Below are 27,714 nucleotides of genomic sequence, written 5' to 3'. Positions count from 1 at the left end.
GCTTTCCCCCGCTGCCAGGTCCGTCCTTGGCATCCCCCGGCTCCTTTCCGCCTGCCCGCCGGTCCCGTCCCTCCTGGGGGCGCCGGTGGCACGGAGGGGGCACGGCTGGGCTCTCGGGGGGCTGCGGCCGGGGGCCGGGGGGGCTCAGAAGCCGGCGCTCTCCGAGCTGCTGCGGCTGTTGTAGCTGGGGCTGCGGCTGGGGCTGCGGGAGCGGCTGGGGGGGCTGCGAGTCCGGCTGCGGCTGCGGCTGGAGCTGTAGCTGTCGTAGCTGCGGCTGCGGCTCCGGCTGTACGAGTAGGTGCTCAGCGAGCTGGAGGACGAGGGGCTGGGCCGGTAGTAGGGGATGGGACGCTTGCGGGCGCTGCAAAGGGAAAAGGGAAGCTGAGTCAGGCCCCCCGCGGCCGCCCCGGGAAGGGGATCCGGCGCTGGACCCCCGGCACGGCCAAGCATCGAGCCAGGGCAGCCGAGCGTCCCGGCGGCCGGGCTCAGACCCGCTGCGGGGCGTCGGGATGCGGCCACCCGGCATCACCTCCCCTTCCATCCATCCATCCATCCCTCTCCTCCTCCCCCGCCCCCTCCCCCGGGGTGTTAGTCCTGGATTAGGCAGCGTCGAGGGCAGAAAGTGAGCAGGTTAATGTGGCTTTTGTGTTTCCCAGACACCAAAGATTGAAAGCTGCTGAAAAAGAGACGTTTGGCATTACCGGGAGGCGAGCTGCAGCCCGCTGGCGCCTGAGGATGAGGAGGGACACGGGAAGCACGGGGACAGTGGGGTGGGGGGACACAGGGGGCAGCGACATCAGGAGTCGGCCCCTCGTCCCTTCTCCCAGCCTGGTGTTAGTGGGACCAGAGAGTGGCTGGGTGCTGAGGGCATCCTGAGGTGTGAGGAGACACAGAGGGGTCCAGGAGGAAGAGGAGGAGGAAGAGGAGGAGGAGGAAGGGGGAAGGTTACCCTGGGAGCCAGGCTGGCGGCGATGCTCTCCGGGAGGGACCTTGGGATGAAATGGAAAAGGAGAAGTTGGCATCACTGAGGTAGGACCATGGTGGAGGGGCGTGATGGGACCTGGGGACAGGGCAGGGGGGCAGAGAAAAGCCCTGGGGCTTCTGGCTGGGCTCTAGGGCAGGCAAGGGGGGCTGGGGGTGTTTCCCTGGCTTCCCCCTCCCTACAGCATCCTCTACACCTCACAGAAACGGCTCTGCTCCTCCTGAACCCTGAGCAGAGCAGGGTCTGCCACCCCCACCCCCCTAAGGATGGTGATGGGGATGAGGTGAGCAGCCCCCACAGGGACCATGGGCTGTGTTCTCCAGCCAAGCTCTGCCACCTCTCTGGGGACATCCTGGGAAAACCTGGATGGAGCAGGAGGGATGGAAAACCAGACAGTGACACCTGGGCTGGGCTGGGAGCAGCTTTCCCAGCCCATTCCCTTTCCAGGGCATCCCTCAGGGAGAACTGCGGGGAGCTCTAACCCGTGGGCTCTGCAGTGTTCCTCCTGTCCTTTCTCCTGTCCTCCCTCCTGACCGCTCCAGTCCTGCCTAGGCAAAACAAAATCCCTCCCACAGGGAGGCAGATTTCTGAAAATCCAGCCCCCCCGATCACCCAGCTGATAGTGGGAGAGACAAATAGGTCAGGAAGGAGGTAATCTCGGCTCGGCACGGCCCGGCCACCGGTGCTGCATCTTAACGAGGTGCTACATATGCACACTGTGTTTTGTCTGGCACGAAATATTGCCTGTCTTACAGCTCAGGATCCTGAGGCAATAGGATCCCAAGGAGGAGAAACCAGCTTTTGGAGGGCAGGAGAGACGTGATTGCAGACGTGAGCGTTGCTGGAATATGCACAGCGGATTAAAATTAATTCCTGTCTTCATGCCTCGAAATAGGGAGAGATCAGAAGGTCACAGTATTGGAGGCAGTCTGGTTACCCATCTGTCTGGGCCAGCTGATTCACCCAGTCGTCCTCAGAGCTATCTGTGCATCCACAGGGCTGCTGTTGTCCATCTGGGTGTCCATCCATCCATCCATCCATCCATCTGTCCATCTGTCTATGTCCATTCATCCATCATCCATCCATCCATCCATCCCTCTGTCCATCCCTCTGTCCATCCCTCTGTCCATCTATCCATTCATCATCCATCCATCCATCCATTCATCCATCCATCCCTCTGTCTATCTATCCATCCATCCATCCATTCATCATCCATCCATCCATCCATCCATCCATCCATCCATCCGTCCGTCCGTCCATCCATCCATCCATTCATTCATCCATCCCTCTGTCCATCTATCCATCCATCCATCCATCCATTCATCATCCATCCATCCATCCATCCGTCCGTCCGTCCATCCATCCATCCATCCATCCATCCATCCATCCATCCATCCATCCATCCGTCCATCCCTCCGTCCATCCATCCATCCCATCCATCCATCCATCCATCCATCCATCCATCCATCCATCCATCCATCCATCCATCCATCCATCCATCCGTCCATCCCTCTGTCCATCCCTCTGTCCGTCCATCCATCCACCCACGCGCCCTGTGGGGTCAGCAGAGCCCGGCCGCGGGCCGTGGCAGCGGCGGTGGCAGAGCCTTTGCCGCCCGCCGGGACACACCTGGTGATCCTCCTGGGCTCCATGAAGCTGGGCGAGTCGCGTCTCCTCTTCCTGATGGGGGAGTAGCTCCGGGAGCGGCGCCGGGGGCGGGCGGGATCGGGATCACCGTGCCGTGTTCGGGGCTCGTTGTCCTTCTCTCTGCAGCCCGGGAGGAGGAGGAGGGCGGTCAGGGAACGGGCTGGGGTCCCGTGCGGGACACAGGGGCGCCCTGTGGCAGCAGTTCCCTGCACGGATGACGCTCCCACCTGGGGCTGGCGTTTCCAGTGTGACCGACAATGACGTGCGGCCCCTCCCCGAGTCCCAGGGCAGCCGGGACCACCCTGAGCCGCGATGCCCTCTGAGCCCACTGGCCCCCGCGGTGTCCCCGTGTCCCTGTCCCCTCGGCCCTGACCTGCTGGCTGGCTTTTTCGGCGAGGGCGAGCGGGAGCGGCTGCGTCCTGCTCTCTTGTCCCGGGAGCGGGAGCGGGACTTGGAGAGGGAGCCGCTGGAGCTCCAGGAGCTGCTGCGCTGGCCCGGGCTGGGGGACGGGCTCTTCCTGCGCTCCGAGGCGTGCCGGGAGTGCTTGGCTGACGACTCCGAGCTGCTGTTGGGCCGGCCCCGGTGGTGCCGCTCCTTCACCCTGTGAAGGCAGATGCCAGCCCCGCCTCGCACCGCGTCCCGGCTGGCAGGGTGTCCCCACAGCAGCCAGGGACCCCAAGCTCCCATAAGGAACACCTGACGACACCAGTTTTTGACTGGGCCACGTCCCTGACCGTAAGGCACAAGGCTTCCATTTGCTTGGCATCCCGCAGCCTGTGGGATGCTGTAATCCCCTGCTGCCATCCAGGCACTGCCCTTCGCAGCGGGATAATCCCTCGCAGGGATGACCCTTCCCACAGTGAGCTACCATTGACCCACCGTGGCTCTTCCCTCTCCCCATCCCTATGCCCAAGCCCATCCCTTCCCTATCACCATCCCCGGCTCTGTCCCCATAGCCATTCCCATCGCCGACTCGTCCTCATTGCCACCCCCATTCCTGACCCTTTCCCATCGCTATTCCCACTCCCATCCCTTGAGCATCCCAACCCAGCCTCTCTCCCCAGTTTTGCCCCCAGGGCTTTGCCGGGATGGATTTAGGGTGCCCGCAGGGAGCTGCCCCTCAATCATCCGAGCCCAGCTCCCGTATCCCGGCAGGGATGACAGGACCCCATCCCGGGGCTCCCGGGGCTCCCTTACTTCTTGCCGTGCGCGCCGTGGTTCCTGTCGGGGCCGGCCGGCGGGTGGTAGGGGTGCGAGCCGGCCGAGCCCTCCGAGTCGCTGCTGTAGCCGGCGGGGCTGAGCGGCGGCGGCGGCGGCTCCCGGGGGGCCGGGGGCCGGCCCTTGCTCTGGCCGCGGTGTCGGGGCGGCGGCGAGGCACTGCGGGAGCGGTGCCGGTGGCCGTGCTTGGCCCGCTCCGGCGTGGGCGAGCGGGGGCTGCGGGCGCCGTGTCGGCCCCCCCGGGGGCGGGGGGACGGCGGCTCCGTCCTGCCGTGAGCCCGCGGAGAGGGGGACGCCGAGGCCGGCCTCTGGCAAGGAGGGAGAGAGAGAGAGAAGGAGGGAGAGGAGGAAGGGAGGAAGGAGACAAGAAAGAAGGAGAAAGGGGATTTTAACGGGGGGCGCCGGGCCGGGGGCGCAGATCACAACGTCAATGCACATCGCATAAGGCAGGCTACACAGACGCTACTCTGCACCTTCCTCTCGCCCTCAACAACGTGGGTCATGCAAACCTCCGCATGCAAAACGCCAAAAAAATAGAACTCAACTTAAATCGTAATAAAAACCCAAAGGAAGGGGTGGGATGGGAGGAAAAGAAATAAATCCAAGAAAGCCCCAAGTCGTCGGGGAGGGAAAGCTTGAAGGGAAAGAAACAAACAACCCCCCCCATCCCCCCCAAAAAACACCTGGAGAGGGGATAAAGCAAACCCTGGTGTCCGCCCGCCCCGACCGAGAAAGGGGAAGGGAAAAGGGGGATAAAACCCAAACGAAGGAAGGAAAATGGGGGAAAAAAAGAAAAGAAAAAAAAAGAAAATATGAGAGGAGGGAAGGTGGGGCAGTGGGGAGAGTAAATCAGACTGAGCCGAGGGGAAAGGGTCGAACCAAAGAGGGCTGGAGGTGATGGGGTCTGCTCACACAGAGGCATGCACATATATAGAGATATATGTTCTGATACGTGTCGTTTTTATCGATAGTACGGCTTTCGGCTTAAAACAAATCCAGAAACGAGGAAAAAACGGCACAGAGCAACAATGGAGGGCAAGGCAGGGGAGGGGGCCGGGGGGGCGAGAAGGCATAAAAGAAACCAACAAAAAAGAAAGAAGAAAAACCATCCAAATCAAATCAAAATTTAAAAAAAATTAACAAACAATAAAAATAAATAAATAAAAAACAAAGCAAAACTTCACAAATGTCCTCGTTACTGAGATAAACGAATGTCTCTGAGCTCTTCCTGGGACACGCATTGAGCTGTTAGCTGTGACTCTGCAGGGAACTGCTAAGTCCTCATCAGCACTCAACACAGACTTTGCTTTCTGCTTCCTTTTTTTTTTTTATTTTTTCCATTATATGCTTTTTTTTTTTTTTTTAAGTCCCTCTTGGTTAACATCCACTTACCAAAAAAGTGGCATTTCCTCCTTTAGTAGGTAAGGTATGAAGAGAAGGGAAAAGCGGGGCAATATAAGTGCATCATTAGATTCACAAAAATGCAAGAGAGAAAGAAAGAGCGAGAGAAGGAGGAGAGACAGAGACAGAGCCAGAGAGAGGAGAAATAAAACAAACCAACTCACTTCTCCTACGGGGAGGGGAATCCTTGGGCCACCACCGTGGCCAAGCCCTGAGCACTGAGACCTCAAGGGGTTTTGCCCAACCCTGAGGCTCCCAAATATCTCAGCTCCTCTGAGCCACGAACGCTGCCTGGGTGTTCCCCCAATCTTTGCAAACACCACGAGACCAAAAAGATGGGTGGAAACGGCTCCTGTAACACCAGTCCTGCCCAAGCTGGCAAACCCCAGCTCGGGGCGCTTTGGGGTCTCCTTCCCCCCAGCCACAGCCCAGTGCCAGGTCCCTGAGAATCCCTGGGAGGGTGAATCCTGCACAGGGCATCGCTGAGTGCAGCCGAGGGGATCAAAAGGGGTTCAGGGATAGTGGGGTGGTGCCAGGATTGTGCCACCATGCCCAGGGCTGGTGACCCCAGTGCCTCACCATCCCCTTGCCCCGAATACACCAATGAATGGTCAGAGAATCCTTGAGGCTGAGGTTCTCTCCACCATCCCACCGTGTTCTCAATGCCACTTTTCTCCCCCCAAAAAAGAAGGGGGCAGGGTAAAGGGCCACCATGGAGATGCTGCAAAAGGGACACGAAGCTTCCATATCCCTGAGCATCCCAGACTGCTCCACACTCCATCATCTCCTTGTCCCCATGGAAAAGCCAATCCCACCAGCCACAGAGCAGCAAGCTGCGGCCAAAATGGGGGGATTTGGGGGGATTTGGGGGTTTTATTAAAAACCAGTTGATGTTGCAATGGCTGCAGTGAGGGGGAGGCTGGCAGTGACCATCAGCCCTGCCCAGCTGCCCTGCAAGTACTGGGGGACCTGGATCTGCTCCAGGGGGATCAGCAGCCCCAGAAAGGGGGATCAGGGGAGCCCATGCCCAGCCCCACATCCCAGGAACATTAAAGCAGAGAAGATGAAGAAGAAGAAGAAGAGGACGATGAAGAGATAAAGAGAGGGGGTTCCTCTCTGCCAGGGTGGCATTTTGGCACCAGCTGGCCACGCCGTGGGCTCGGGCTGTGGGATGCAGGGCTCCCACCCAAACCCTGGAGTCTCCTACCCTGGCGTGCAGGAAGGCAGCAAAGGTAAAAGCATCCCGAATAAACCCAAACGGCCAAAGACTCAGCCTAAGAGGGAAAATACACACTGGGCACTTGTGGGGATGGGACAGCCAGGGCAGGGATGCTGTCACCTGCCCCTTGCAGGCTGGGATGTCCTAGACCTGCCTCTCCACGCAGGAAGATTTAAACCTTTCCCTACTGCAGCCTCCCTCAGTATTTTCCCTGAGCTGGGATTTTTTCCCCCTGAAGAGGGGCTAAACCCACACATCTCCCCAGATTTCTCATTTCTTGCCCCAAATCCCTCCACCCCAAAACCCCCTGTGCCCACTTGTACCCCTGGCCACTGCCCCTATTTGTCCCTAAATGTATTCACCTTCATGAGCCAGCCACTAATGGGGGACTGAAAGGGAACAGCCGTGCTCGGCCCCTGAATGGAAACGAACACAAATTCGGAGGGCTGAAAGACACAGAAATGCATTCTACCGACAGCACGAGGAGACGGGGAAGAGAAAAGGGGGTAAGAAAGGAAAAAATATTACGTGGACAGGGCAAAAAAAATATAAAAAAGAAAAAGAACGTAAAGAGAAGAGCATGGCTTTGCAGCTAACTGGGGAAAACCATACAAATTAAAAAAAAATTATATATAGCCACCAAAAAGAGACAAAATGAGAGACAGAGAAGGGGAGTGAGAAAGAAAGAGAAAGAAAGTCAGAAAGAAAGAGAAAATAACATTAAATCAAGCTACGGTGCTTTTCAACAGGCTCATCTGCAGAAGTGAACGTGCAGAGGTGGACAAAATACCTACCTTTGGAATTGGCAGTGACAGGAATGCAATAATAAAAAAAGAAAACAATAATCTCCACATTTGGAGGGCAGAATGGGAAAAAGACAAGGACTCTTTAGTACGGCGATCCAGACCCCTCGGCTAATCCCGTTTGCTTTGCTTAGAATTTTTAAAATTATTTTTAAGATTGGTCTCTTTAGCTTCTAATTTTTATTCTCTTTTTTAAAAAATTTTTGTTTGTTTGTTTGTTTTTTTCATTGGAAGGCTGCGGCCGGCCGCCGAGCGGGGGGGCCGCGGGGGGGTGGCTGGCTGGTGTCTGTAACCCGATCAGGCTGCGGTTCTTAAAAAGTCACTCTATAACATGGCAAAGTCCCGGAAAACATGCAGGGAAGGCGATGGATGGAGGCGGGACACGGCGAGGGATGTCGGGTTGTGTCGGCCCAAAGAAAACCGGAGAAAGAGAGGGGCTGGAGGGTGCGTGTGGGCGAGGAGGAGGAGGAGAGACCCAGGAGGAAGGCTGGGAAGGCAGCAGGGATGGATGGAGACAGGACTGGGTATTTAAAAGGGAAGGCAACGCCGCGCAGCGCCCCGGGGCACCCCTGGCTCCCGGCGGCTCTGGGGGTGCTGGGGTGGGCACGGCTCAGCCGGCTGAGCCCCGAGCTTTTGGGGGGGTCTGCGGGAGGTGGGGAGGGGACTGGGTACTCATCCTGTCGGGATGCAGGATGCGGGACAGCCCCGCACCCAGCGGCCTCATCCTGCAGCCGGGCAGGAAAAGCTCGCCACGGCAGCAGGATCCAGCCGAGGACACCGGGCAGCTGCCAATTCGAGGAGGAAAAGGGCAATTCGCTCTTTTGCAGTGTAGAGCTGCTGGGTTCTCTTCCCTTTTAAATTCCTTGTTCAAAATATAGAAAATGGAAATACAATGTTCAGCGGCCGTAAATATTTAGGAAACACATGGGGGTTTTGTTTTTGTTTTGTTGGTTTTTTGTTTTTTTTTTTTCTTCTCCACATTAACACACACAAAAGCAAAAAATTCTAGAACAACACGACGACGACGGGGTGGGGGGAAATAAAAATAAGAGAAATATATATCGTTTGCATTTCTGTACATCACAAGGGAAAAGAAAATAAATCATGAGAAAGGAAACTAAAACAAGGGGGCGGGGGAAAAAGCACGTTTCATTGCCCTTCCCTCCCCCTCGTCCCTGCTTCTGCTGAGCAAGAAATGGAAGTGTATATTACCGTTTGGGTTTTTTTCAAATGGGAGGCTAAAGAAAAACACAGATGGGATTAAAAAGAAAAAAAAATAAAAAATAGAAACCAGAGAGAGAAAGAAAGAGAGAGAGAGAGAGAGAGAGAGAAAGTTGTTGGAGAAAAGTCCCGCTGGTGCCGGGGAGCCAAGGGAGCTCGGCGGCCTGGGCGATGCTGGGGTGGGCAGGGGAGAGCGGGGCCAGCCGGGCGCCCGGGGGCGGCGCCTCGGCTCCCGAACCGCCCCACGCCCCCGCCGAAACCACAGGAGAGAAGAAAGCAGAGAGGTGCCCCGAGAGGTGGGCAGGGTGCTGGGTGCTGCTGGGGGTGCTGGGCTGGGGAGGGACAAGGGGATGTGGATGTGGGGTCGGGGGCTCCTGGCCCCGTTTCCCAGGGTGCCCCTGGCCCTGCAGGTGTTGGGGTGTCAGCGTTGGGTGCTGCCAGCCCAGGACCTCACCTGTGGGAATAAAGCTCCCTAGGGCAAGTGGGAACCTGTGTGGGCTCCATTAGTAGAGTCCTGCAGGGCCCTGCCTTCACTTGGCCTTGCCTCCAGCCCCCCTTAGCCAAAGCAAGCTCCTCAGCATCCCAGCACTGGTTAAACTGGGGCTGGACCCCCGGGCTCACTGGGTTAGGGCTTTGCCCCACTCAGCAAGCCCCCAAGGTTTCACCAAGATTTTCACCTCGGGATGCTGAGGCAGAGCTGGGGACGCCCAGCTCCAATGTCACCTGCCATGGGGACCTCTAGGTCCTGAAATCTGAGCATCCAGCATCAAATCACCTCCAAACCCTAACTTGGCCAGACTGGGTGTGGGGTCCCGAGCACTGGTGCAGGCCCTGGGCACTAGGGAGAGTTGGGGTCGGTGGGCAAACAAGAATTCTCCTGCTTTGTCCATTTCTTGGCTGCCTGGGATCAATCTCAGGGAGGTGCTGAGCCTGGTAGGGACCCTGGCAGGTGATGCTGGCCTGCCAAGCCATCATCCCGGGGGGGTGACATTCGCAGGGCAACGTGTGGCTTTGGGAGAGGGGAGGCCTGTTGGCTGCCCTGATCCCTGCCTCAGGGTGATGGGCTGGCTCCCCCAGGGAGATCGTGCACCCAGCGCGGGGTCGGTGAGTGCTGAGTGAGTGCAACCTGCACCCCACATCTCCCCCGTGTGCTCCGGTTGGGCAGGGCGGGGAGCCGAGCGAGTGGGGAAGGAGGGGAGAGGAGAGCAGGGGGGCAGTCCTGTGGAGGGAGGAGGGGAGGGAAGCGAAGAGTGATCCAAGAAAAGCCTACGTACATCCGAGGGCTCCGGGAGCGGGGCGCCGTGGCTGTGGCGGCCGTTCTGGGCGCTGCCCTTGTGCCCGTTCTGGTGCGGCGAGGCCGAGCGCTGCGGCGAGGGCGAGGACGGGCTGCGGCTGGAGCGGGCGCTGCTGCCCTTGGGGCCATCCTGCCGGCGCTTGGGGCTCAGCCTGAGGGGAACCGCACCGTCAGCTGCCGGCAGCCCCGGCCCCGAGCCCGGCCCCGCCCTTGGCCCGGCTCCGGCAGAGCCGCCGGCTGCAGACCGGGCTCTGCCGAAGCCAGAAATGGGGTGAGAATCGGTGCTTTGTGCTTTCTTTAGCTAAAAATTGAAACCTCGTCTGGGGACCATGTTCCCAAACCTTCCAGAGATGATGCAGCATCATCCCACTCCCCTCTACAGTTGTCTCAGGGATGCCTCTGCCATGTGCCTCTGCCCTCCATCCCCCGGGTACCCATCCCTGGGACACCTCTGTCACCCACCTTCTGCCCTCCATCCCCCAGAGCACCCATCCCTGGGACACCTCTGTCACCCACCTCCCTGCCCTCCATCCCCCGGGTACCCATCCCTGGGACACCTCTGTCACCCACCTTCTGCCCTCCATCCCTCAGAGCACCCATCCCTGGGACACCTCTGTCACCCACCTCCCTGCCCTCTACCTCATAAGGGTGTCCATCCCAAGGACATCCCTGTCCCTGCCTCTACCCCGCAGGGTCCCACGGCGGAGGCTGGGGGCTGGGTGTGGTCGTGGGGACGGGGGTCCCGGACTGTCCCTACCTGCCCGGGGATTTAGAGCCGCTGTCGTCGGAGGAGAGCGAGGCGCTGTGGGAGCTGCAGGAGCTGCGGCGGTGCGAGCGCCAGGCCGGGGACTCGCTGCGGGACCTGCGGAGAGGGCGGCCGGGGGCCGAGGGACAGGCTGAGCCGCTGCGGGGGACACGCAGGGACACAGAGAGCCCCGCTGCCCCCGCCAGCCCGGCCCCTCACCTCTTGCGCTCTTTGTTTTTCTCTTTCCGTTTGTTCTTGGGGCTTCGGGACCTGCGGGAAGAGCCGAAAGCTGCAGACGTGGGAGGGGGGGCAGCACCTGGGGATGGCTTTCCCAGTCCCACAGAGACACCGGGGCTGTGGGAGGAGCGAGGGGAAGGACCTGGAGCTGGGCTCCGCTGAGGTTCAAAGCGTGGTGGGGATCCCAGATGGGGTCAGGGGCAGTTGGTGAGACCAGGCAGGAGAGAAGAGGGGGACTGGCTCTGCTCAGCATCCTCAGGGCTCGGGGCCATTTTCACCCCCCACTTGCTTTGCCCTGTGCCCTCTCTGGTACCCTTTGTGTGCTTTTCACTCCTTCACCCTAAAATAGCAGTGTTGGCAGAGGGCATCTGCAGAGCAGGGCAATAGTCAAGGTTTGCCCTGGCCATGGCTGCCTGGGATCCCTCTCCTCCCCCGGGGGACATTCAGGGCCATGTGGGACCCCACAGTCAGCCAGAGTGGCCTTGGGCCACATCCAAGGACAGAGGACACACAGCAGTGTCCAGCTGTGGGGTGAGGAGGCTCCTCACAATGGGCAGAGGGGAGGGGACAGCAGGAGGGCAGCACCCAGCGGGTCCCTAGCAGGGGAAGCTGGCAGCTGGTGGCAGTGGGGTGGCTCCTGGTAGCTGTCACTCTTACCTGTGTCTTCTCTTTTTTCGTGACCCCGACTCAGACCTAAGGGATGAAGAGGAGACAGAGATGAAGGAGATACACTGATCTGGCCAGAGGGGAGCAAGGGCTGGGCAGTTTCCAGGCATGAGGAGAAGCACAGGGGGATGGCCCCAAGGTGGGCTGCTGGATGGGGCAGGTGACAGTGGCTGTGAGGAGGTGATGGCCCCATGAAAAGTCATCAGAGTCCATCCCTATCCACTTCTAAATTCCACCCCAGCCCAAGGACCTGAGCAGCCCCAACCAGCCCCTCTGCCCCCAAACACCCCTGCTGTCCCCAGCCTGCTGTCATGTCCATCCTACCTGTCACGTCTGTGTTTCTTTCCAGTCTTCTTTTTCTTCTCCTTGCGGATGGGTGAAGAGCTGTCACAGCTAGAGGGGAAGTGGGTGCCCTTGAGCAGGGAGCAAGACACTCCCCAGCCTCTTCCCCCTGGCTCAGGGGAGCCTGGTCCCACCACCTCCAGCCACATTGCTTCCCCTGAACCACCCCATGGGATGCATGAACATCGCATGGCAGTTATTTCCTGGGGGATTTGGGCTGGGGGACAGAAAGGGACTTTTGGCAGAAGGGCTCTCGCTGCTTTCAATTCTGGAATGCCCAAATCCTGCTGTGTCTCATTGCCACCTCGTGGGCTCTCCTGCCTCCAGCAGGAGACAAGGTGGTCAATTCCCAGGGGGATTTCAGAGGGGGACAGTGGGTGGCAGAGGCCAGTCTGTGCCCAGTGGCCTTGCAAGCCCAGAGGGGACCCCACAGCCCAGCCACCCAGGGGTCACTCACACTCACCTGCGCTCTGAGCCGGGTTTCCTCTTTTTGCTGCCATGGGAAAGGCAGAGAAGAAAGGGACATTAGGGACAGCATCCTTCTCAGGCAGCCAGTGCCAAGTGGTGAGGTTTTGGGCAGACAGACCCTTCACAGAGCCATATCCTGCCTCGTGCTGTGCCCTGTGGCAGCAAGCTCCTTCCCCACGTGGACCAGGCAAGGTCCCAGCAGTGCATGCAGTAGGTGTGTGCACACACGAGTGTGTTGAAGTATCAATACATGCAGATGCGTTGCATCCCTTAAGGGTGCACATTCAGGGATGTACTGCCCCCAAAAGTGGGGTGACTTGCCCCTCCAGAGCCTGGCAAAGGCTGAGCTGGGAGGTGAGCTGCCCTCCAGAGAGAGGGGACAGCACAGGGGCAGCTGGGGACTCACCGGCTCCGGCGGTGACCTGATTTCTTCTTCTTTTTCTTCTTGGGTGGAGGAGAGGTGGAGCTGCTTGAGCGTCTTTTCAACCTGTGGGAGACAGCAGACAAGGCTGGGGAAAGAAGAAGGGACAGGCCCCTGGCCTCTGTGTCCCTGGATGGGGACCCTGTGCACAGCAGGTCTCCAAATCCACGCAAACCTGTACTCGCGGTGGCCGCTGTCCTCGCGGTAGCACTCGGCCGAGCAGTCGCACTGCAGCAGGCAGCCCTCTCCATAGTCAGGGTACTCCACCTCATACTCCTCCCCATCCGCCCCGTGGTGGTTTTCTATCACACTGCCAAAGGGGGAAGAGCAGGATTACTCTGGGGATCCCCATTCCCTGTTTCCCACCAGAGTAGCTGGGGCAGCCCCAGTGCAGCTACAGGGGTTGGGGGGCATTGCCTCTGCCACAGCATCCCCAGGGGACCTTGGTCATGTCCCTTGATGTCCACACACAGCAAAGTCCCAGGGTGGAGGTCTGCTCAGGGTATTCCTGTGGCTCCAACCCCTGCAGAGATCCCCACCAGGCTGGCCCAGGGACACTGTGAGACTCAGGCCACCATCTCCCTACAGGACCCAGCCTCAGCCTCGTTTGAGCCCCTTTTGGCTTTGCTCAAGTGCTGGGGCTGAGCGGGAGGCTGGGTCAGCCCAGGTGGGTTGCAGGGCTGGATAAGGGTGAGAGGAGCTGACGGAAGACCAGCAGTGGAAATTTAGGTGGGAACTGCCCAGGATGATCTGGGCTTTGAGTACAACACCCCACAGTGCCACCAGCTCAGCACTGGAGCTCCAGGCAGGCAATGGTCAATGTCCATCCTAGGGCCAGGTGAAGAAGGGGTGGGGGGACATCATGCCTAGAGCCATCAGGGTCTCTCTCTCTCTCCTGAGTGCCTTCATCAGCATTAATTTTTCCCACTGCCATGGAAACCGGCATGAGGTTGCCATTGACTACCGGGGCTGTGGGCAGGGCTTGGTGGAGGCCTGGCAGCTGGACTAGGACAGTCTCAGGAGTCCCTTCCCAACCTCTTCCTGATGCCCCCACCTCCCTGAGTTGGCTCTGCAATCAGCCCCAGGAGGAAAACCCACAGGGAGCCTCTCATTTGCTCTTGAGGGACATAGGACATCTCACCCATGGAGGGACAAGAACATCCAGGTGCTCTGGAAGGAAACTTAAGGAGACAGGTGTGGAGGGTGCTCAGCACCACAGCAGCCCAGGTGTTTGCTTCCCAAGGGAGATTTGCCCTCAGAAACGTGATGTGGGCTCCTCTGCCCTTCCCAGCCAGCAGGTGTGCAGTCAACAATGCTGGTGCAGAAGTGCAGCCCCACAGCATCAGTCCCTCGGCAGCCTGGCCATTGCCTGAGAAAAGGGAAGCTTCCAGTTCCAGACTGCAGATCTGACAGTGGCACGTGTTGGCATCCTTGGCCACAGGCAGGCCATGGGCTGTTTAACCTAATTAGAAATGTCTTGGACCGAAACTACTCACGAGGCACCCTCCCCCTAACCACGGACGATCGCTCAAGCAGGACTCAGGCTCCTTTCTGTGCCACAACCATGGCTGGCTGGGTCCTCTGCACATGACTCCTGCTTTGGCCATGTCCCAAAGGTAGAATCAGCCTTTCAGCCACCCACCCAACCGTGGGAAGGGGGAGAAAACAGGCAAAGAGAGAAGGGAGCAGGGTTAATTCTCTGTGTGTGTGTCTGCTCTGTGAGCAGGCAGTGCTCCATGCTGGAGCCCGCTGCCAGCATCTCACCCATTAGCTGTGCTCAGCAGCTCAAGACCAGCCTTGTGCTGTTCCAATTATCCCTCCCTGCCCAGCACACGCTCGCCTTTGTCTGCAATCCCACCAGCCTGTCCATCAAACCCTTCTCCTTGGGGACTGGGCTGTACCGAGCCGCGCACACGGAGACGGGAGCTGGGAGAGCACAAAGAGCAAAGCCAGGGACTCAGGTGGTTACAGCTCTGCTCGATGCCTCAGTTTTCTCTGGGGAGTTATGCAGATGATGCTGAGCCCTCGCATTGGCTCTGAAACAGGACCAGCTGGTTCAGACTCACAGTCCCAGCAGCCAAGGACCGCGTGGTAAAAGCCCAAAGCGGTGCTGGAGCGGGACCAGCCCACGAGATGTTCTGCTGAGCACTCTCCCAGCCACCACAAGGGCTGAGGCTCTTTATTTAAAGCTTATTTAACCCCCTTGTCCAGCCTCTTCATGCAGCAGAGACCTTTGGCACACAGGATATGCTCCAGCAGCTCAGATCCCTGCTGCTTGAGGAGCCACCTCCTTCGGACCCAGCTCCTACCAGCCTCCTGAAGCGCCTCTGGCTTTGCTCTCCTCTGAGCAATCCCTTGCTGTGAGACTGCTCCTTCCAGCTCAGCACTATTATTTATAGCCCCGGGGCTAATCTTTAATGATTACCCTTCGTTTTGCAAAACCAAGCCTGTAAAGGTGACAGCCAGGGCTGCCTGGGTAACTTTCAGGCACCCTTGGCTTCCCCATGTGCTCGTTACAGCACTGTCCCTAACGAGCCTGCCAGGGAGATGCCCTAGAGATGACTCCTGCCCCACCAGCAAAGGCCACTTGTTAACACCTCAGGCATGATCCTCAGTGACCTGGGCAGGTTGGTTTCCCCCATGCCTTGTTTTTTCCTGCCTGGAGGAGGATCCTGAATGTTTCATGCTGTCCCAAGCCCATGAGTCCCATCCAGGCAGGGCACAGCCACGTTCCTGTGTCCCACCCTGCCTGGCGTGCCAGCAGAGTGGTGTGAGGGAGGCTCTCCCTGCTGCCACGGCTTCCCTGCCTCCTCCCTCGCCCTGATTTCCTGACCCTAATGAAGCATTAATATTCAGTGAACCTGAAGCATCTATTCCTGTCCCAAGTGACCTGGTTTCCAGGCTGATGGATGGTGCACGCCGGGCCAGCCATGCTGCCTGGGCCATTAAGCATTGCACTGATAAATCATCATCAAGCTGGGGTGGACCCTGGTGAGGCAGGAACAGTGCAGTGCAGGGCAGGAGCAGCAACTGGCATGTCCCCAGCAGGAGTTGGGCTGTTTTGGACACCAAACATGAGCCCTGAGCCCTCTTCTAGGGCAGAAGCAGCCCCCCAGGACCAGGCACTGTGAGGAGTGATTAGGAGCAGAGGAACAGTACAGGATCTCCTTGGAGGAGCTTCTTCCATGGGGTCCCTGCCCCTGGCTGGTGGGGTGAGCCAAGCATTGAGATCTTCTGCACTTGGGTTTCATCCTCTGGGACAGGAGCATTGCAATGCTGGCCTCTGCACAGCACCCAGAGGTCTCCAAATGACCAGTGCAGGATAACCTTTAACCTCTGCAGAGGTAGGACACTGCCTTAGGCAATTCCTGCCTCCAACTGACTGAACAGCCGACCAACCAACCAACCAACCAACTAACCATCAAATCAACCAACAAACCAACAAATCAACCAATCAACCACCAGACATCAAATCACCAAATCAACCAACCAACCAACCAACCAACCAATAAATCAAACAAGCATTGACTCAAAGCCAACACTCACCCATCCATCCATCCACCTACCCATCCATCCATCCATCCATCCATCCATCCATCCATCCATCTCTTTATACCCTCTCCACGTCCATCCAGCTATCCAGTCATGCCCAGATTTACCCTCATCCACCCACCCACCTGCCCATTGATGCTCAGAGGCAATCAAGGACGTGTCTCTCTGGGATGAGAAACACTGATGGACCAACTGGAAGCTGCCTGACTTACATTTGGCGCCCGTGCTGGTCCTCCCTGGTGAGCACACCCTCCTTCTCCATCAGCATTTGCCGAAAGGTCCCCACTTTCTGTCGGATCTCCTCTTCAGAGTACCTGGATGGGCAGAGACGTGGTCAGGGCTGCTGTGGTTGGAGCATGGGCTCCCCATGGACCTGCAGGGGAACTCTATACCTTTGTAAGTGACACACGGCCCAAGGGGCCAATCAAAAGGGGAGGTGGCATGGTGATAGTCATCAGGGCCTGGAGGACAGCAGGCCCTCTGCTCAGTCCCCTGCCACCACTATCTGTGTCCTCCTGTCTCCTGCCTGCTTCTCCCAGCAGTGCTTGGCAGGGGAAGGGACACCAAGAAGGGGGAAAAGAAAAGGATGACTATGGAGTTGCCATTCCCTGTGACTGCCCCAGGCTTTGGGGAAAGTGCCCACCAAAACCCTCTTGGCAGTGCCACCATTGCAGCCAGTGATTCTGGGGTTCCCTCCCAGCATCTCTGTCCCATCATGAGCTCCCCCTGCTCGTCCCCTGATGCTCTGGGGCCCTGAAAGCTGTGCCAGCTCTGCACTACCGCTGAGCTGACTCAGGCGCCGCAGGGTTATTAACGAGAGACACTAATCACTGTGTCCTGGCATCTGAGAACAACCACTGCAAACCACGGCACTCCTGCCATCCCCGAGGTGTCCCTGGGAAGGGACAGGTGACAGCCCTGGCCAGGTGGTCCTGTGCCACATCCCATGGCTGCACAAGGGCACCTGAGCATCCTCCTCAACTAAAAACATCCCAACAGAGGGATGTAGTGGAGAGACCCACAATGCTCTTGGCATCATCCCAGGGGAGAGGGTGAAGGGAGGGGAACCTCATGTCACCACCACACTGCCACTCTGGAAAGGAAGGGGTTGGGCTCTGTGTGTGTCCCTGTCCTCAGCCACAGCCTCTAGAGGGGCTACTCATGGCCCACCCTTTCCATCACACCCCATCAGCATTCACTGCCACGAGCCCAGAAAACTGGATGCCAGAGCCAGGCCGAGCCCTGCAGGAAGTCCCCAAGGCTGGCACTTCACACAGCCCGTGCTAGGGACAGTGATGCCCCTTGCAGAGCTCTGGGTGCCCTGGGTGAAGAAGGGCATGTGGCACCACCCACCCCTCCTGCAGTGTCCATGAAGGGGAACAGCAAGGAGAGGGGAATTAATATTAACCAACTCATTTGCACTGAAAGGCTCTCATTAACTCCCCAGCCACACTCCACACAGAAGGAAGGCTCATAACAGGGTATGGAGGCATCCTGGCTGCTTCCCCTTCCCTTGCACCTGGGTGTGGGGAGCCCCAAAACCAGGGTAGCACCCCCAAATGCTGCTCTGCTCTGTTCCCTCGATGGCAGTGCACCCGGCTGGGCAGAGTGGCCACCCCAGGAGGATGGAGCTGACAGCCCCAGCCATCCCATGGACACCAGCCAGCCCACAGCAGCAGGAAGATGTCTGCCCAAGATCAGCATTTGCTGCAGCATATTAAGAACACAGCCGGTGCTCTTGGAGAGGGGACGTGAGGCCAAACAGGAGGTGACAGATGGGCCACTGTGGCTGGGCCATTAGCAAATCTGTGGGGGGAGGCCGAGGCGAGGAACTCCCCACCACCTCCAGGGATGGAGGCAGGAGCATCACCAGCCTTTTCCCTCCTGCATTCCCCTGGTGCTGGTTAGAAACCCCCCTGTAGGAGAGGGTTTGCTTTTCCATTTCACATATAGAACGGATTTGGGCAAGAAAGAAAATTTGCTGACACTTCTTTTCTGGACAAGGAATCCAGCCTGCAGGCAGGGAATAACAGTGCAGGCAGCCTGGAGCGAGCTACAGCACAGGCAGGAGGAGCCATCCGCCTTTAAGGAAACAAGGGAGTGCTTAAATCCCTGCAGAATCCCCTCTGCTGACACTCACATCCATCCTGGAGCTCTGCCCTCATCAACAACTCCCCCAAGGCCATGGCCAGGAGGCTGCCCCTGGTCCAGGCAGAAACCTCAGGGGTGCAAATCCCTTCTCATGGAACCCCCTGGAAAGCCCCTGTGGGGAGGGGAAGAGCAGGCAGAGGATTAAGCAGGCTGACCAAGATTATTACTGTAATTATATTATCATTTCGGCGTATCGCCATCATCAGTGTTATTAATAGCCTTAATAACAGCAAAGCAATTACAGCAATAACAACAATCCTGGTTGCAGTGTTGCTATTACCTATTGCAGTAATGCTACTACCAGTAGTAAGATCCCTACTAGGGCTTGGGAACCCGACAGGAGGCTCTGGGCTCCCCAAAGCGCCAGGTCAGCCTTATTTATTTCCATAATGACAAATTAGGCACAATCATTATTCCAGTCTGTGTGAGACAATTTAATTCTAGGTCACGCTTGCACTCTTAATGAAAGCCTTGGCGAAGCCTTCCCTCAATCCATTTTCCTTCTCCCCAGCTGATACCAGTCCCCATCTACCCAAGTGTGCCGAAGAATTTGCTCCATCCATCAGGTTTTAGAGAGCTGTCAGAGGGATCAGGATGTTTGGCTGCTGCCAGAGACAGCACAGCCATGCCCAGCAGGGATGGGGGTCTCCTTTCTGGCCCCCCCAGTCGTTTCTGCCCACCCAGGAAGGGATGTTCCTCAGCCCTTTTTGTTTTTCCCTATGCCTTTGTTTCCAAAGGGGAGAGCAAAGGCTGGGGAGCAGCTTGCAGTGCCTGGCCATGGCATTGGCAGCATGGGGTAGGGGGGTCCTGTCACCCCAAAACTGGGGAGGGGAAGGAAAACAGGGCAAACTGAAGCCCCAAACCAGCCTCTCCTATGACTAAATCCCAGCTTTCCTCTGGGATCTCACATCCCAAGCATGTGGAGCACAGGATAAGTGGCACTGATGACTTGCACATCCATGAGCAACTTCACTCCCCCTTCCTGCTTCAGCTTTCCCTGCAGGACAAGCTGGGAGCCCAAACTTCCAAGCTGGGCAAGTGGATGAACTCCTAGGCATTTCCCACTACAGACCAACCCACCAGAGCTGTCTGGTTCACCCAAAAGTGGATTTACTTCCAAATGGTGACATTTGCCACATCAAGGCATTTCTTAAAGGAGGAGAATAAGATGCAAACAGGTCAAAAGGATCCCATCCCCAACGTCCCCACAACTCACCCCTGCTCCTCCATCATCTCCTGCAGCTCCATGCACTTCAGCTCCACCCGCCGCTTGCGCTCATGGTCCAGGATTTCCCGGTGAGCCTTCTTCACCATGCTGGGCTCCACCAGCCGCACCTCCTCCTCGCCCTTGTGCCACGTTCCCGAGGCACCGGGCTGGGGGAAGCCGTTGGAGGCTTCCTGGGGCGAAGGCACGTCAGCCCCATTGTTGTAGAGAGCCATGATTGCCTGGGAGGGAGAGAAAGAGTCAGGGTCGGTGCCTGCCCCGCTTCCCCTCTCACCCCGTGACAGTGAGGGCACCCTGCGAGGACCTGAGGGTAAAATCAGTCTTGAAAGCAGGTTGATGGGGACAGTGACTAGATCTCCCTGCCCCTTGCTTCAAAAGTGAGGCTGGGGCTACTTCTGCCACCGTGACAAGAGGACTGGCTCCTGGGAAGGAGAGGAGGATGCTCTGCTCCAGCCTCGTACTGGCAAAGCCTGGCCAAGGGTGAGTCTGTGGGGCCCAAGACAGCAGCAGGACATGGACCCCATGAACCCCATTGTCAGCCAGTGTGGGTTTGGAGCAGGGACAGGTATCCATCCTCACAGTCCCCTATGGACCCAAAGACCTCAGATATCCCCTCGCATTTCCCAGCTGCACTGGCCGGTTTGGTTGCAGTGGTGGGACATCCTGATGTCAGGCTCAGGCAGCAAACACTTGCTGATGCTCTTGGGCCATAGCCTGGCACCCTTTGGGTATGGCCTGGCATCCTCTGCCATGGCACTGTGTCGGCTGCAAGGGGAGATGAGGATCCCCACCAGCCTCTGCCCCTCTGCCTTCTCCCTGCTCCTTCACCTTCATGTGTCTCTGCCTCCTCTTTCCACCACGCAGTCAATGTGTCCTCACTTGGCTCCAAAAATAACCCCTGGGAGAGGACAACTGCTCCCGAGCAGCACTGCCATGCTGAGGCTCTGGCTGATGCTCCCCGAGCCTGAGGGAGGAGATGCTCCCAAATCTCCTGGATCAACCAGACAGACACAGCCCTGTCTCAGCGCCCTTGGGCCACCGGCGCATGGCTGAGCACCCATTCCTCGCTGTCCCTGTTGTCCTGCCAGGCCTCAGCTCCCCTGCCCAGCACTCCAGCCCTCTCCCGAGCATGGGATGCTCCCATTGGAGATCTGCTGCCTTAACCACCAGCTCCACCAGGCTGCAGAGGCAGCACCTTGCCTTTACAGGGACCCTGCACAAAGACAAACAAGCAGGAGCAAAGGCAGAGCATCCTGCCTCACTCTCCAAGCTGGATTTGGGCTTGGAGAAGCAGCTTTTGCCAGAAAGACACTTTGAGGTGTTTCTATCCCAGGGATCCTGCTGGAGAAGCTTTTCCAATGATGGGTGATGCCTGAATGTCATCTCCTATGCAGGAAGCAGCCAATCCTTGGGTGGCTGGCTCACGCTGCCCATGGAGGATGGGGCAAACACTGGCCTAGGGAAGGAGGATCCCTGAGCCCAGCAGAAGCAGAAAGGGAAGATGGACCACGGACTGATCCACACTGTTTCAAGCCCAGGAACGGTTTGCCATTCCCAGTGTGCCATTCCACCAGGATACCAGGCAGTTCAGAGCTTTCCATGGCCAGGCCAGCTGGGACAGAGCCAGGGTGGGACTGCAGGTCACCCACGAGAGGCTTTGATGAGGTTTCTTTGCTATTTGAGAAGAGAAAATACCTCGGAGCCCTCCCTGGGGTGGTGGGGCCAGAAGGTGTCTCCCATCCCACAGCATCCCCCCAGGACATCCCTGACTGTCCTCCTGTCACTGGCTGCCCCACACAGTCATTTATCTCCCGACAAGCCCGCCCAGGGATGGCAGCAGCTGAGTGCTTAATTACAAGGCTTTTTTTTTTCTCCCATTACTACCATGCAGAGAGGAGCCAGCAGCCTTTATTTCCACAGAGGCACTGGTGCAGCAGGAGCCAGCCAGAGCTCTGCACTCCTGGATGCTCATGCCTACACCTGGAGGGTCCCCCCTTGCCTGCAGCACCCACATTTCAAACCCCGTGACACCCCACAGCCCTGCTCAGCCCTCCCTGCCCACCCTGAACCCAGCCCCCTCCATATCCCAGGATGGCTCCAGGTTGGAGAACAGAGAGATGCTGCAGAAAAACCTGCCTTGGGGGCTCCTCTCCCTCTTTCTCCCATCAGGACATGAAGCCAAAAACCTGGAAGGAAGGTAGAGAAAGGGAGAAGCTCCCTACTTAGAAACCTTTCCCCACAGAGGGGCTCAGAGGAGGAGAGAGGATGCTTTCTGCAGCAGCCTCTGCTTGCTTGTCCCCTGTGGGAATTCATTTTATCCCGAGCCCAGCAGTGGATAAATTCATTGCTGAAAAACCTTGAGAGTGTGTAGCATATAGAATTGGGCAGGTGGATGGAGACAAACTGGCAGCTGGATGGGTACCTGTGAGAGAAGGCTGCATGGGGGTGGAGGCAAGCAAATCCACCAGGAAATGCTCCTTGTTCCCATGAAAAGGATGGAGCTGGAGAAATCTCCTTGCACCTGGGGCCGGGAAGGTGGAGCTGGACTGGGGGTGGACATGGTACTGTATCCCAGTGTCCCCTCAGCCTGGAGCCATATCCACCGTGGGAGCTGCCACCAGCCCCCTGCCTCAGGCACAGCAGTGGCAGGGAAACAAAGGAATGGGAAAAACCCACCCACAACCCTCCCCCCAGCTCTCCAAAGGTGCCCCAGGCAAATCCCTGGGTTCCAAACAGAGCCAGCCCTACACTGCTGGTGAAAATGGGGACAAGGCATCAGGGCAGAGGGAGCCCATGTCCCCAGCTGGGTCTGTGCCCTCCCTGCCCCACAAGGAGAGCCCCAGCGATGCCCTGCACTCACAAGGGACAGCTCAGGGACACAGAGTGGCTGCCACCACCACGACCTCAATCCACCGGCCACCACACAGGGACCACCTGGCTCTGCCCGCACCAAAATCAGCACCAAACCCATCAGCACAGCCCTGGCCAAAGAGCAGTGGTTTCCCGCCCGGCTCGGCGCTACCCCGATAATAAAGATGATGGTTAAATATTTCATTATCTGCAGTAATTACCCACAAAACATCAATCACTGGCAGCCACTGCCTGGCTGCCTTGCCCAGAGGGAGAGGAGGCATCCTGGGGCGAGCTGTGTCTCCACACACTCCCAAAGGCTGCAGGATGTAGCTGGGGACAGTTGCATCCATTCCCACCTCCCAAATTCCCTTACTGCCACCCAGGAGGGCCCAAACCCCCTGGCACCATGGGCTGGAGCTGCTGGGGACACTCCTGAGAAATCCCTCTTTTCCCATACTAACCAGGCATTCGCTCACGTATTTTGGGATCCTGATCCTCCTCCTACGTGCCACCTTGGGCCTTGGGGAGGTCAATCCAGCTTTTCAGCTTGCAGGTGCTTTCTGATACCTGAATTGGAGCTTTTGGAAGTGTTCAGAGATGCCCCATCCTCCATCCCTATCTTCAATCTCATCCTCATCCCCTTCCTCATCATCCTCCCCATCCACCATTCTCATCTTCATTCTCCATCCCCATCCCCATTCTCCATTCTCCTCCCTATCCCCATCTTACACCTTCATCCCTCTTTTCCATTCTCCTCCTCCTCACCCTCCACCACCATCCTCCATCCCATGCCCGGGTCCCTCCCTCCTTCCCCAGCCATGCTGAATCACACCCAGGGTGTGGAGGACCTGGGCACCCGCAGTAGCAGCTCAGAGACTGCCAGGACAGACAGAAGGACAGACACACTGCACTGTGCCCCTGTCACACAGCCAGGACAGGCCCAGCCTCGCCATCCTGCCAGGGTTTGGGGCTGCTGGTTTCCAGCCAAGCTGTGAGTGGAGCTCACTCCCTGCGGGCTGAGGTGGGATGGCCCAAGGATGTGACCGTCCCCGTGTCCCAGCCCTGGGGCTGTCCCACCGGGGCTTTGTCCAGCTCACAGGTTCAGAACTCCAGACCGAAAGGAAAGAAGCAAAATGATGGGGAAAAGAGCGTTATTTCCCCAAACCGCTTCGGCCCTTTTTTTTTCCCAGCCCAGAACAAGCCCCTTCCCAGCCGGCTCTGCTGAGATCCCCCCTTGGTCCCGCAGCCCCGGGCGCTGAGCAGCCGCCGCAGGGCCCTGCCGCCGTACTGCGGCTGGAGCCGCTTCCCGGGGGGAGCGGGGACGGCAGCGGGGAGGCGGCGGTGCCTGGATGCTCTCCCGGGTGCCTGGATGCTGTCCCCGGTGCCTGGATGCTCTCCCGGCGTCTCTCCCTCGCTAGGGAAAGGCGGCAGCGGTCCCCGGGTATCCTGCCCCCTCCCCGTGCCTCGGTGCTAATTAAAGCCGCCTCCGGCCGGTGCTCCATTAATTCTCGCCACATCCAGCTGCACCAGCCGGGGCGGCCGTGAGCACCCGCGGGCCGGGATGCGGGATGATCCCCGCACGGGATGCGGGCACGGGATGCGGGCACGGGATGCGGGCACGGAGCCCAGGACGGTGGCTCCCTGGACCACTCGTGCACTGAGCGTGCCAGAGCTCGGCCCCAACACGCCAGCGACAGCCCAGATGAGGCGAGGATGCTCCAGGCACTCCAGAGAGGTTGACGGGGTGGTCCCCGTGGTTCTCCTGTCTGTTGGGATCTCATCAGGACAGAAACCATAACCCTGTCCCCAAGCAGGCACAGCCCCATCCCCTGTCTGTGCTCTGGCGACAGCTGGGAGAAGATCTTTTTTTCCCAGGACACAAAATATGCCAGAACACCGTGGCCAGGCAGCCAGCCTCCTCTGAACACCCAGCTGGAGTTACAAGGAGGAGAAGTCCGGGGTTGCTGCCATTAATTGGGCTGACCTTCTCCGGAGCTGCCTTCCAGTGCCAGAAACTGTGAGTCAGACCTTCAAGAACGAGGAAAAAAGGCAAATGTAGCTTTAAAAGTGCAGCCATTCTGGGGCTTGTTAGCGCTGCCCTCCAGCCCCAAGGCATAGGGATGATGCCCGCGGGAAGGGGCAGTGGGAATGGATTGGTGACAGCCGTCCCAGCGCTCCCATCCCTATTTCCCCAAGCCCAGGGCATCTTTTCCTATAGCTGCCTGAACAAAATCTGACACCTCGCAGACTTTAAAGCAATTAGTAAAGAATATATGGATGCTGGCTGGGGGGTCAGGAGCTGCAGATGCATGTGCATACCTATGTCTGTGCAGATATATATATATGTATGTATATATATATATATATATATAAATACATATATATTTTAAAATAGATGAGGAGGCTGGTGGAGAAGCTAAACAGTTGCTAAGCAACTGGGCTCCTTCCTGGCTTGGGGATGTAGGGATGGGGGAGCCAGGGCTGGGGACTGGTCCCACACTGGACAAGCATCACACAGGGGTGTGGGCACAGAGATCCCCTCTTGGGAGATGATCCAGGGAGAAGGACACAATGGAGGGCGAGGAGCCAGGATTTACTCCTGCCCCCAGAATGCTGCAGCTGAAGCCCCCCCAGCCTGAACCCCTCGGGCTGTTGGCGATTGAGGAGCTCCATTCTCAGCTCTGGCTGGAGAAGAGCTGGTGGGAAAGGGGTCACCCCATGATAGGGAGGAAGCCCCATGCAGTGACCCCATTCCTGAATCAGGGATGAGGGAAAGGAGCAGCACATCCACGTGGTAACAGCAATCCCCCCGTGCTGAGTGGAGAGGCAGCAGATCCAGCTGCTGGGTTTTCCTACGGGATCCCCAGCCCTGCACCCCTTTGGCCACACTTCCCTCGTCCCCTTGGGAATGCCCTGCCAGACCTTCCGCAAACAGGAGGTGATTAAACAAGGAATGGGGATGGAGAGGGGGAACAGCCACCCCGGGTTTTGCACCTTTGGGGCCATTTGCTTTGCTGGACAAGGAGTCAGGAGGAGGTACAGTCAGCTCGAGGCCCTGAGGAAGGGGAGGAATAACACTACTACAAATAAAAGCAATTATTGAGCACATGGAGGAGCAGGGGGATGACTGTCACAATGAGGTCACCTTCCCCAATGGGGACACAATCCCGGTGAACACCCCCTGGAGCTGAGCACTGCAGGTAGAGGGGGGTGTCACAGCCAGTGCAGGGGGAGCATCCAGCTGGGAATCCCCCCAGCACCCCCCCTCCCCGTGGCTGGCTGGGTGGTTGTGTAACGGGAGGAGCTATTCCGGGGTTTGAGCACATTATATAAGCCACGGGCCACCTGGCCGGGGAAAACGGGAGCTGGGAGACAGGAAGGAGGAGGAGGAGGAGAAAGGGCAGACCCTCAGCATCTGGCAGACCCCCAGCATCAGCACTAACCCCACAGGGTGACCTGCACCCCGCAGGCATCCCCTGCCCAGAGATACGGGGTGAGCACCCTCTGCTCCCTCTTCCAGCAGCCTCCAGGACCCGCTGCCACACACCCACCCACAGCTGGATCCGGCCCCTGCGGCACAAGACCCTTTGTCCAGGGGAAAAACATCATTTTCTTGGCACCAGAGACAAAGCCAACCAAGACCCCCGCACCCCTCTGCCTGGCAAAACCCTTGCTTGCCATTCCCAACTGTGACCAAGTACCAAAGGTTCCCTTCAAATCTGCCCAAGCTGTGGCTCTGAAACCCCTGACATGCCCTGCACAGGATGAGTCCTGGGGCAGGGGGAGGCAGGTGGGATGCCAGGGGGATTTTGGGAAAGCAGGTGAGACACAGAGAGTGTGAGGCCACGCTGGCAGAGTGGGACAGAGCGATGATGATGTGTGTGTGGACACAAATACTGTCCCCAAAATCCCCCCCCAGCGGGGGTGTCCCTGTGCTCCTGCCAGAGAAGAATCCACATGCCAGGGCAAGGAAACCACTGAGCACCTGCACCCTCAGAGAAGGTTCTTGACATTTGTCATCAACCTAAGACACCCCCAAATGCTACCAGCTCCCGGGTGACCCCCCTACAGCAGTGGGAGCACAGGCAAACCAAGACACATCCAGTCTGAAATCTTGCTCTGGAGGGAATGAATGAACCTGTGTCCTCTGAAAGCCACCTGCTCCCCCTGAGCCATGGCCCGACCCACCACCACCAGCCCCCTGCACGGCACAGCCTGGACATCCCTGGGGACAAACCTGATCTGGGAAGGAGAAGCACAAAACACTCCCCCAAAGACAGGAGGTTGAGTTGCTGCTGTGGCTCCCCGCTGCCAAGCCTTGCCCCTTCTCCTTCCCTCGTGCAACACCCGCAGGGTTTGAAATCTCATCAGCCAAACCCTCCCCAGCACAGCCTGGGGGTCCACGCAGCAGAAAGAGGGGATTTAGGAGCCTTGTCTCAGCCTCGTCTCCCACCTGCACTGCATAAGGCATCTGCTGAGGGACCATCCCTGTCCCGTCCTTCCCAGCCAAAAACCTACTGCTGGGGGTCACCCACTGTCCCAGTCCCATCCTGTCTCCCCCCAGCATGGAAAAGAGGGATGTGGGTGCCCCCCCAGCCACTCCCCCAGCATCAGGGAGCCCCCGGCACATCCACATCCCAGAGGGACCCCCTGTACCCCAAAAAGCGCCTCGTCTCCAGACTCCTCACCCCATCCCGCACCCCCGGGGAGCATCAAACCTCACCTCCCATCACAGGGACACCCCTGGCACACCCCTCCCGGTGTGGTCCCCAGCTATCCCAGCACCCACAGTACGACGCACACCTTCCCCATCCCTCCCGTCCATGTCCCTTTGCAGACCCCAATTCCTGCCCCCTGAGGAGCACCGCGCCCCCAAATCCCCATCGCGGGGGTCGCCACCCGCCCGTCCCCAGCATCCCCCGATGGGTGGGGGGGGCTCCGTCCTCCCCCACCCCCTGCACCTCCCGGCGTCCCCCTCAGGGCCCAGCGCGGTCCCAGCGCCCCCCGGCCCCGCTGCTCTCCCTTCCCGGCCCGACAGCCCCGGGCCCGGCCGCGCCTCACCTCGCCCCGCCGTCCCGCTGGGCCCGGCCCCGCTGGGTGGCTGCCGGCCGCGGGGGGTGCCGGGGGTGCCGGTGGAGCCGGGGGTGCCGGTGGAGCCGGTGGAGCCGGGGGTGCCGGTGGAGCCGGGGGTCCCGCCGGCCGCGGCCCCTCCCGCGCGGCCCCGGCGCGGCCGCTGCTGAAGTGCTGGACAGCTCCGGCACTCGGAGCC

The 27,714-nt window shown here is 58.6% G+C and overlaps 1 protein-coding gene across 3 annotated transcripts; it reads right to left on the bottom strand.

The window, feature by feature from the left end:
* On the bottom strand, nt 1-27,562 carry SRRM3 (serine/arginine repetitive matrix 3). Of its 3 annotated transcripts, none has more exons than XM_038158308.1 (17): nt 27,507-27,562; nt 19,584-19,813; nt 16,429-16,530; nt 12,840-12,974; nt 12,650-12,730; nt 12,239-12,268; nt 11,758-11,826; nt 11,425-11,460; nt 10,750-10,800; nt 10,543-10,647; nt 9,766-9,937; nt 7,262-7,313; nt 5,240-5,259; nt 3,827-4,155; nt 3,003-3,230; nt 2,612-2,749; nt 1-361 (listed from the first exon to the last, which is right to left on the bottom strand). In XM_038158308.1, the coding sequence occupies exons 2-17, from the start codon at nt 19,805-19,807 to the stop codon at nt 145-147; spliced, it is 1,989 nt and encodes a 662-aa protein (XP_038014236.1). In that variant the 5' UTR covers nt 19,808-19,813; nt 27,507-27,562; the 3' UTR covers nt 1-144. The 3 variants fall into 3 exon arrangements, with proteins under 3 accessions (XP_038014236.1, XP_038014234.1, XP_038014235.1); XM_038158306.1 differs by lacking the exon at nt 27,507-27,562 and adding an exon at nt 26,683-27,134; XM_038158307.1 differs by lacking the exons at nt 5,240-5,259; nt 7,262-7,313; nt 27,507-27,562 and adding an exon at nt 26,683-27,131.
* Between the last annotated feature and the right edge of the window lie 152 nt (nt 27,563-27,714).

The sequence above is a fragment of the Motacilla alba genome, chromosome 19, assembly GCF_015832195.1.
Source record: "Motacilla alba alba isolate MOTALB_02 chromosome 19, Motacilla_alba_V1.0_pri, whole genome shotgun sequence".
In the NCBI taxonomy this organism is placed as follows: domain Eukaryota; kingdom Metazoa; phylum Chordata; class Aves; order Passeriformes; family Motacillidae; genus Motacilla; species Motacilla alba.
Note: the sequence above shows the minus strand (reverse complement) of the source record. Positions and strands in the feature narration are given on the sequence as shown.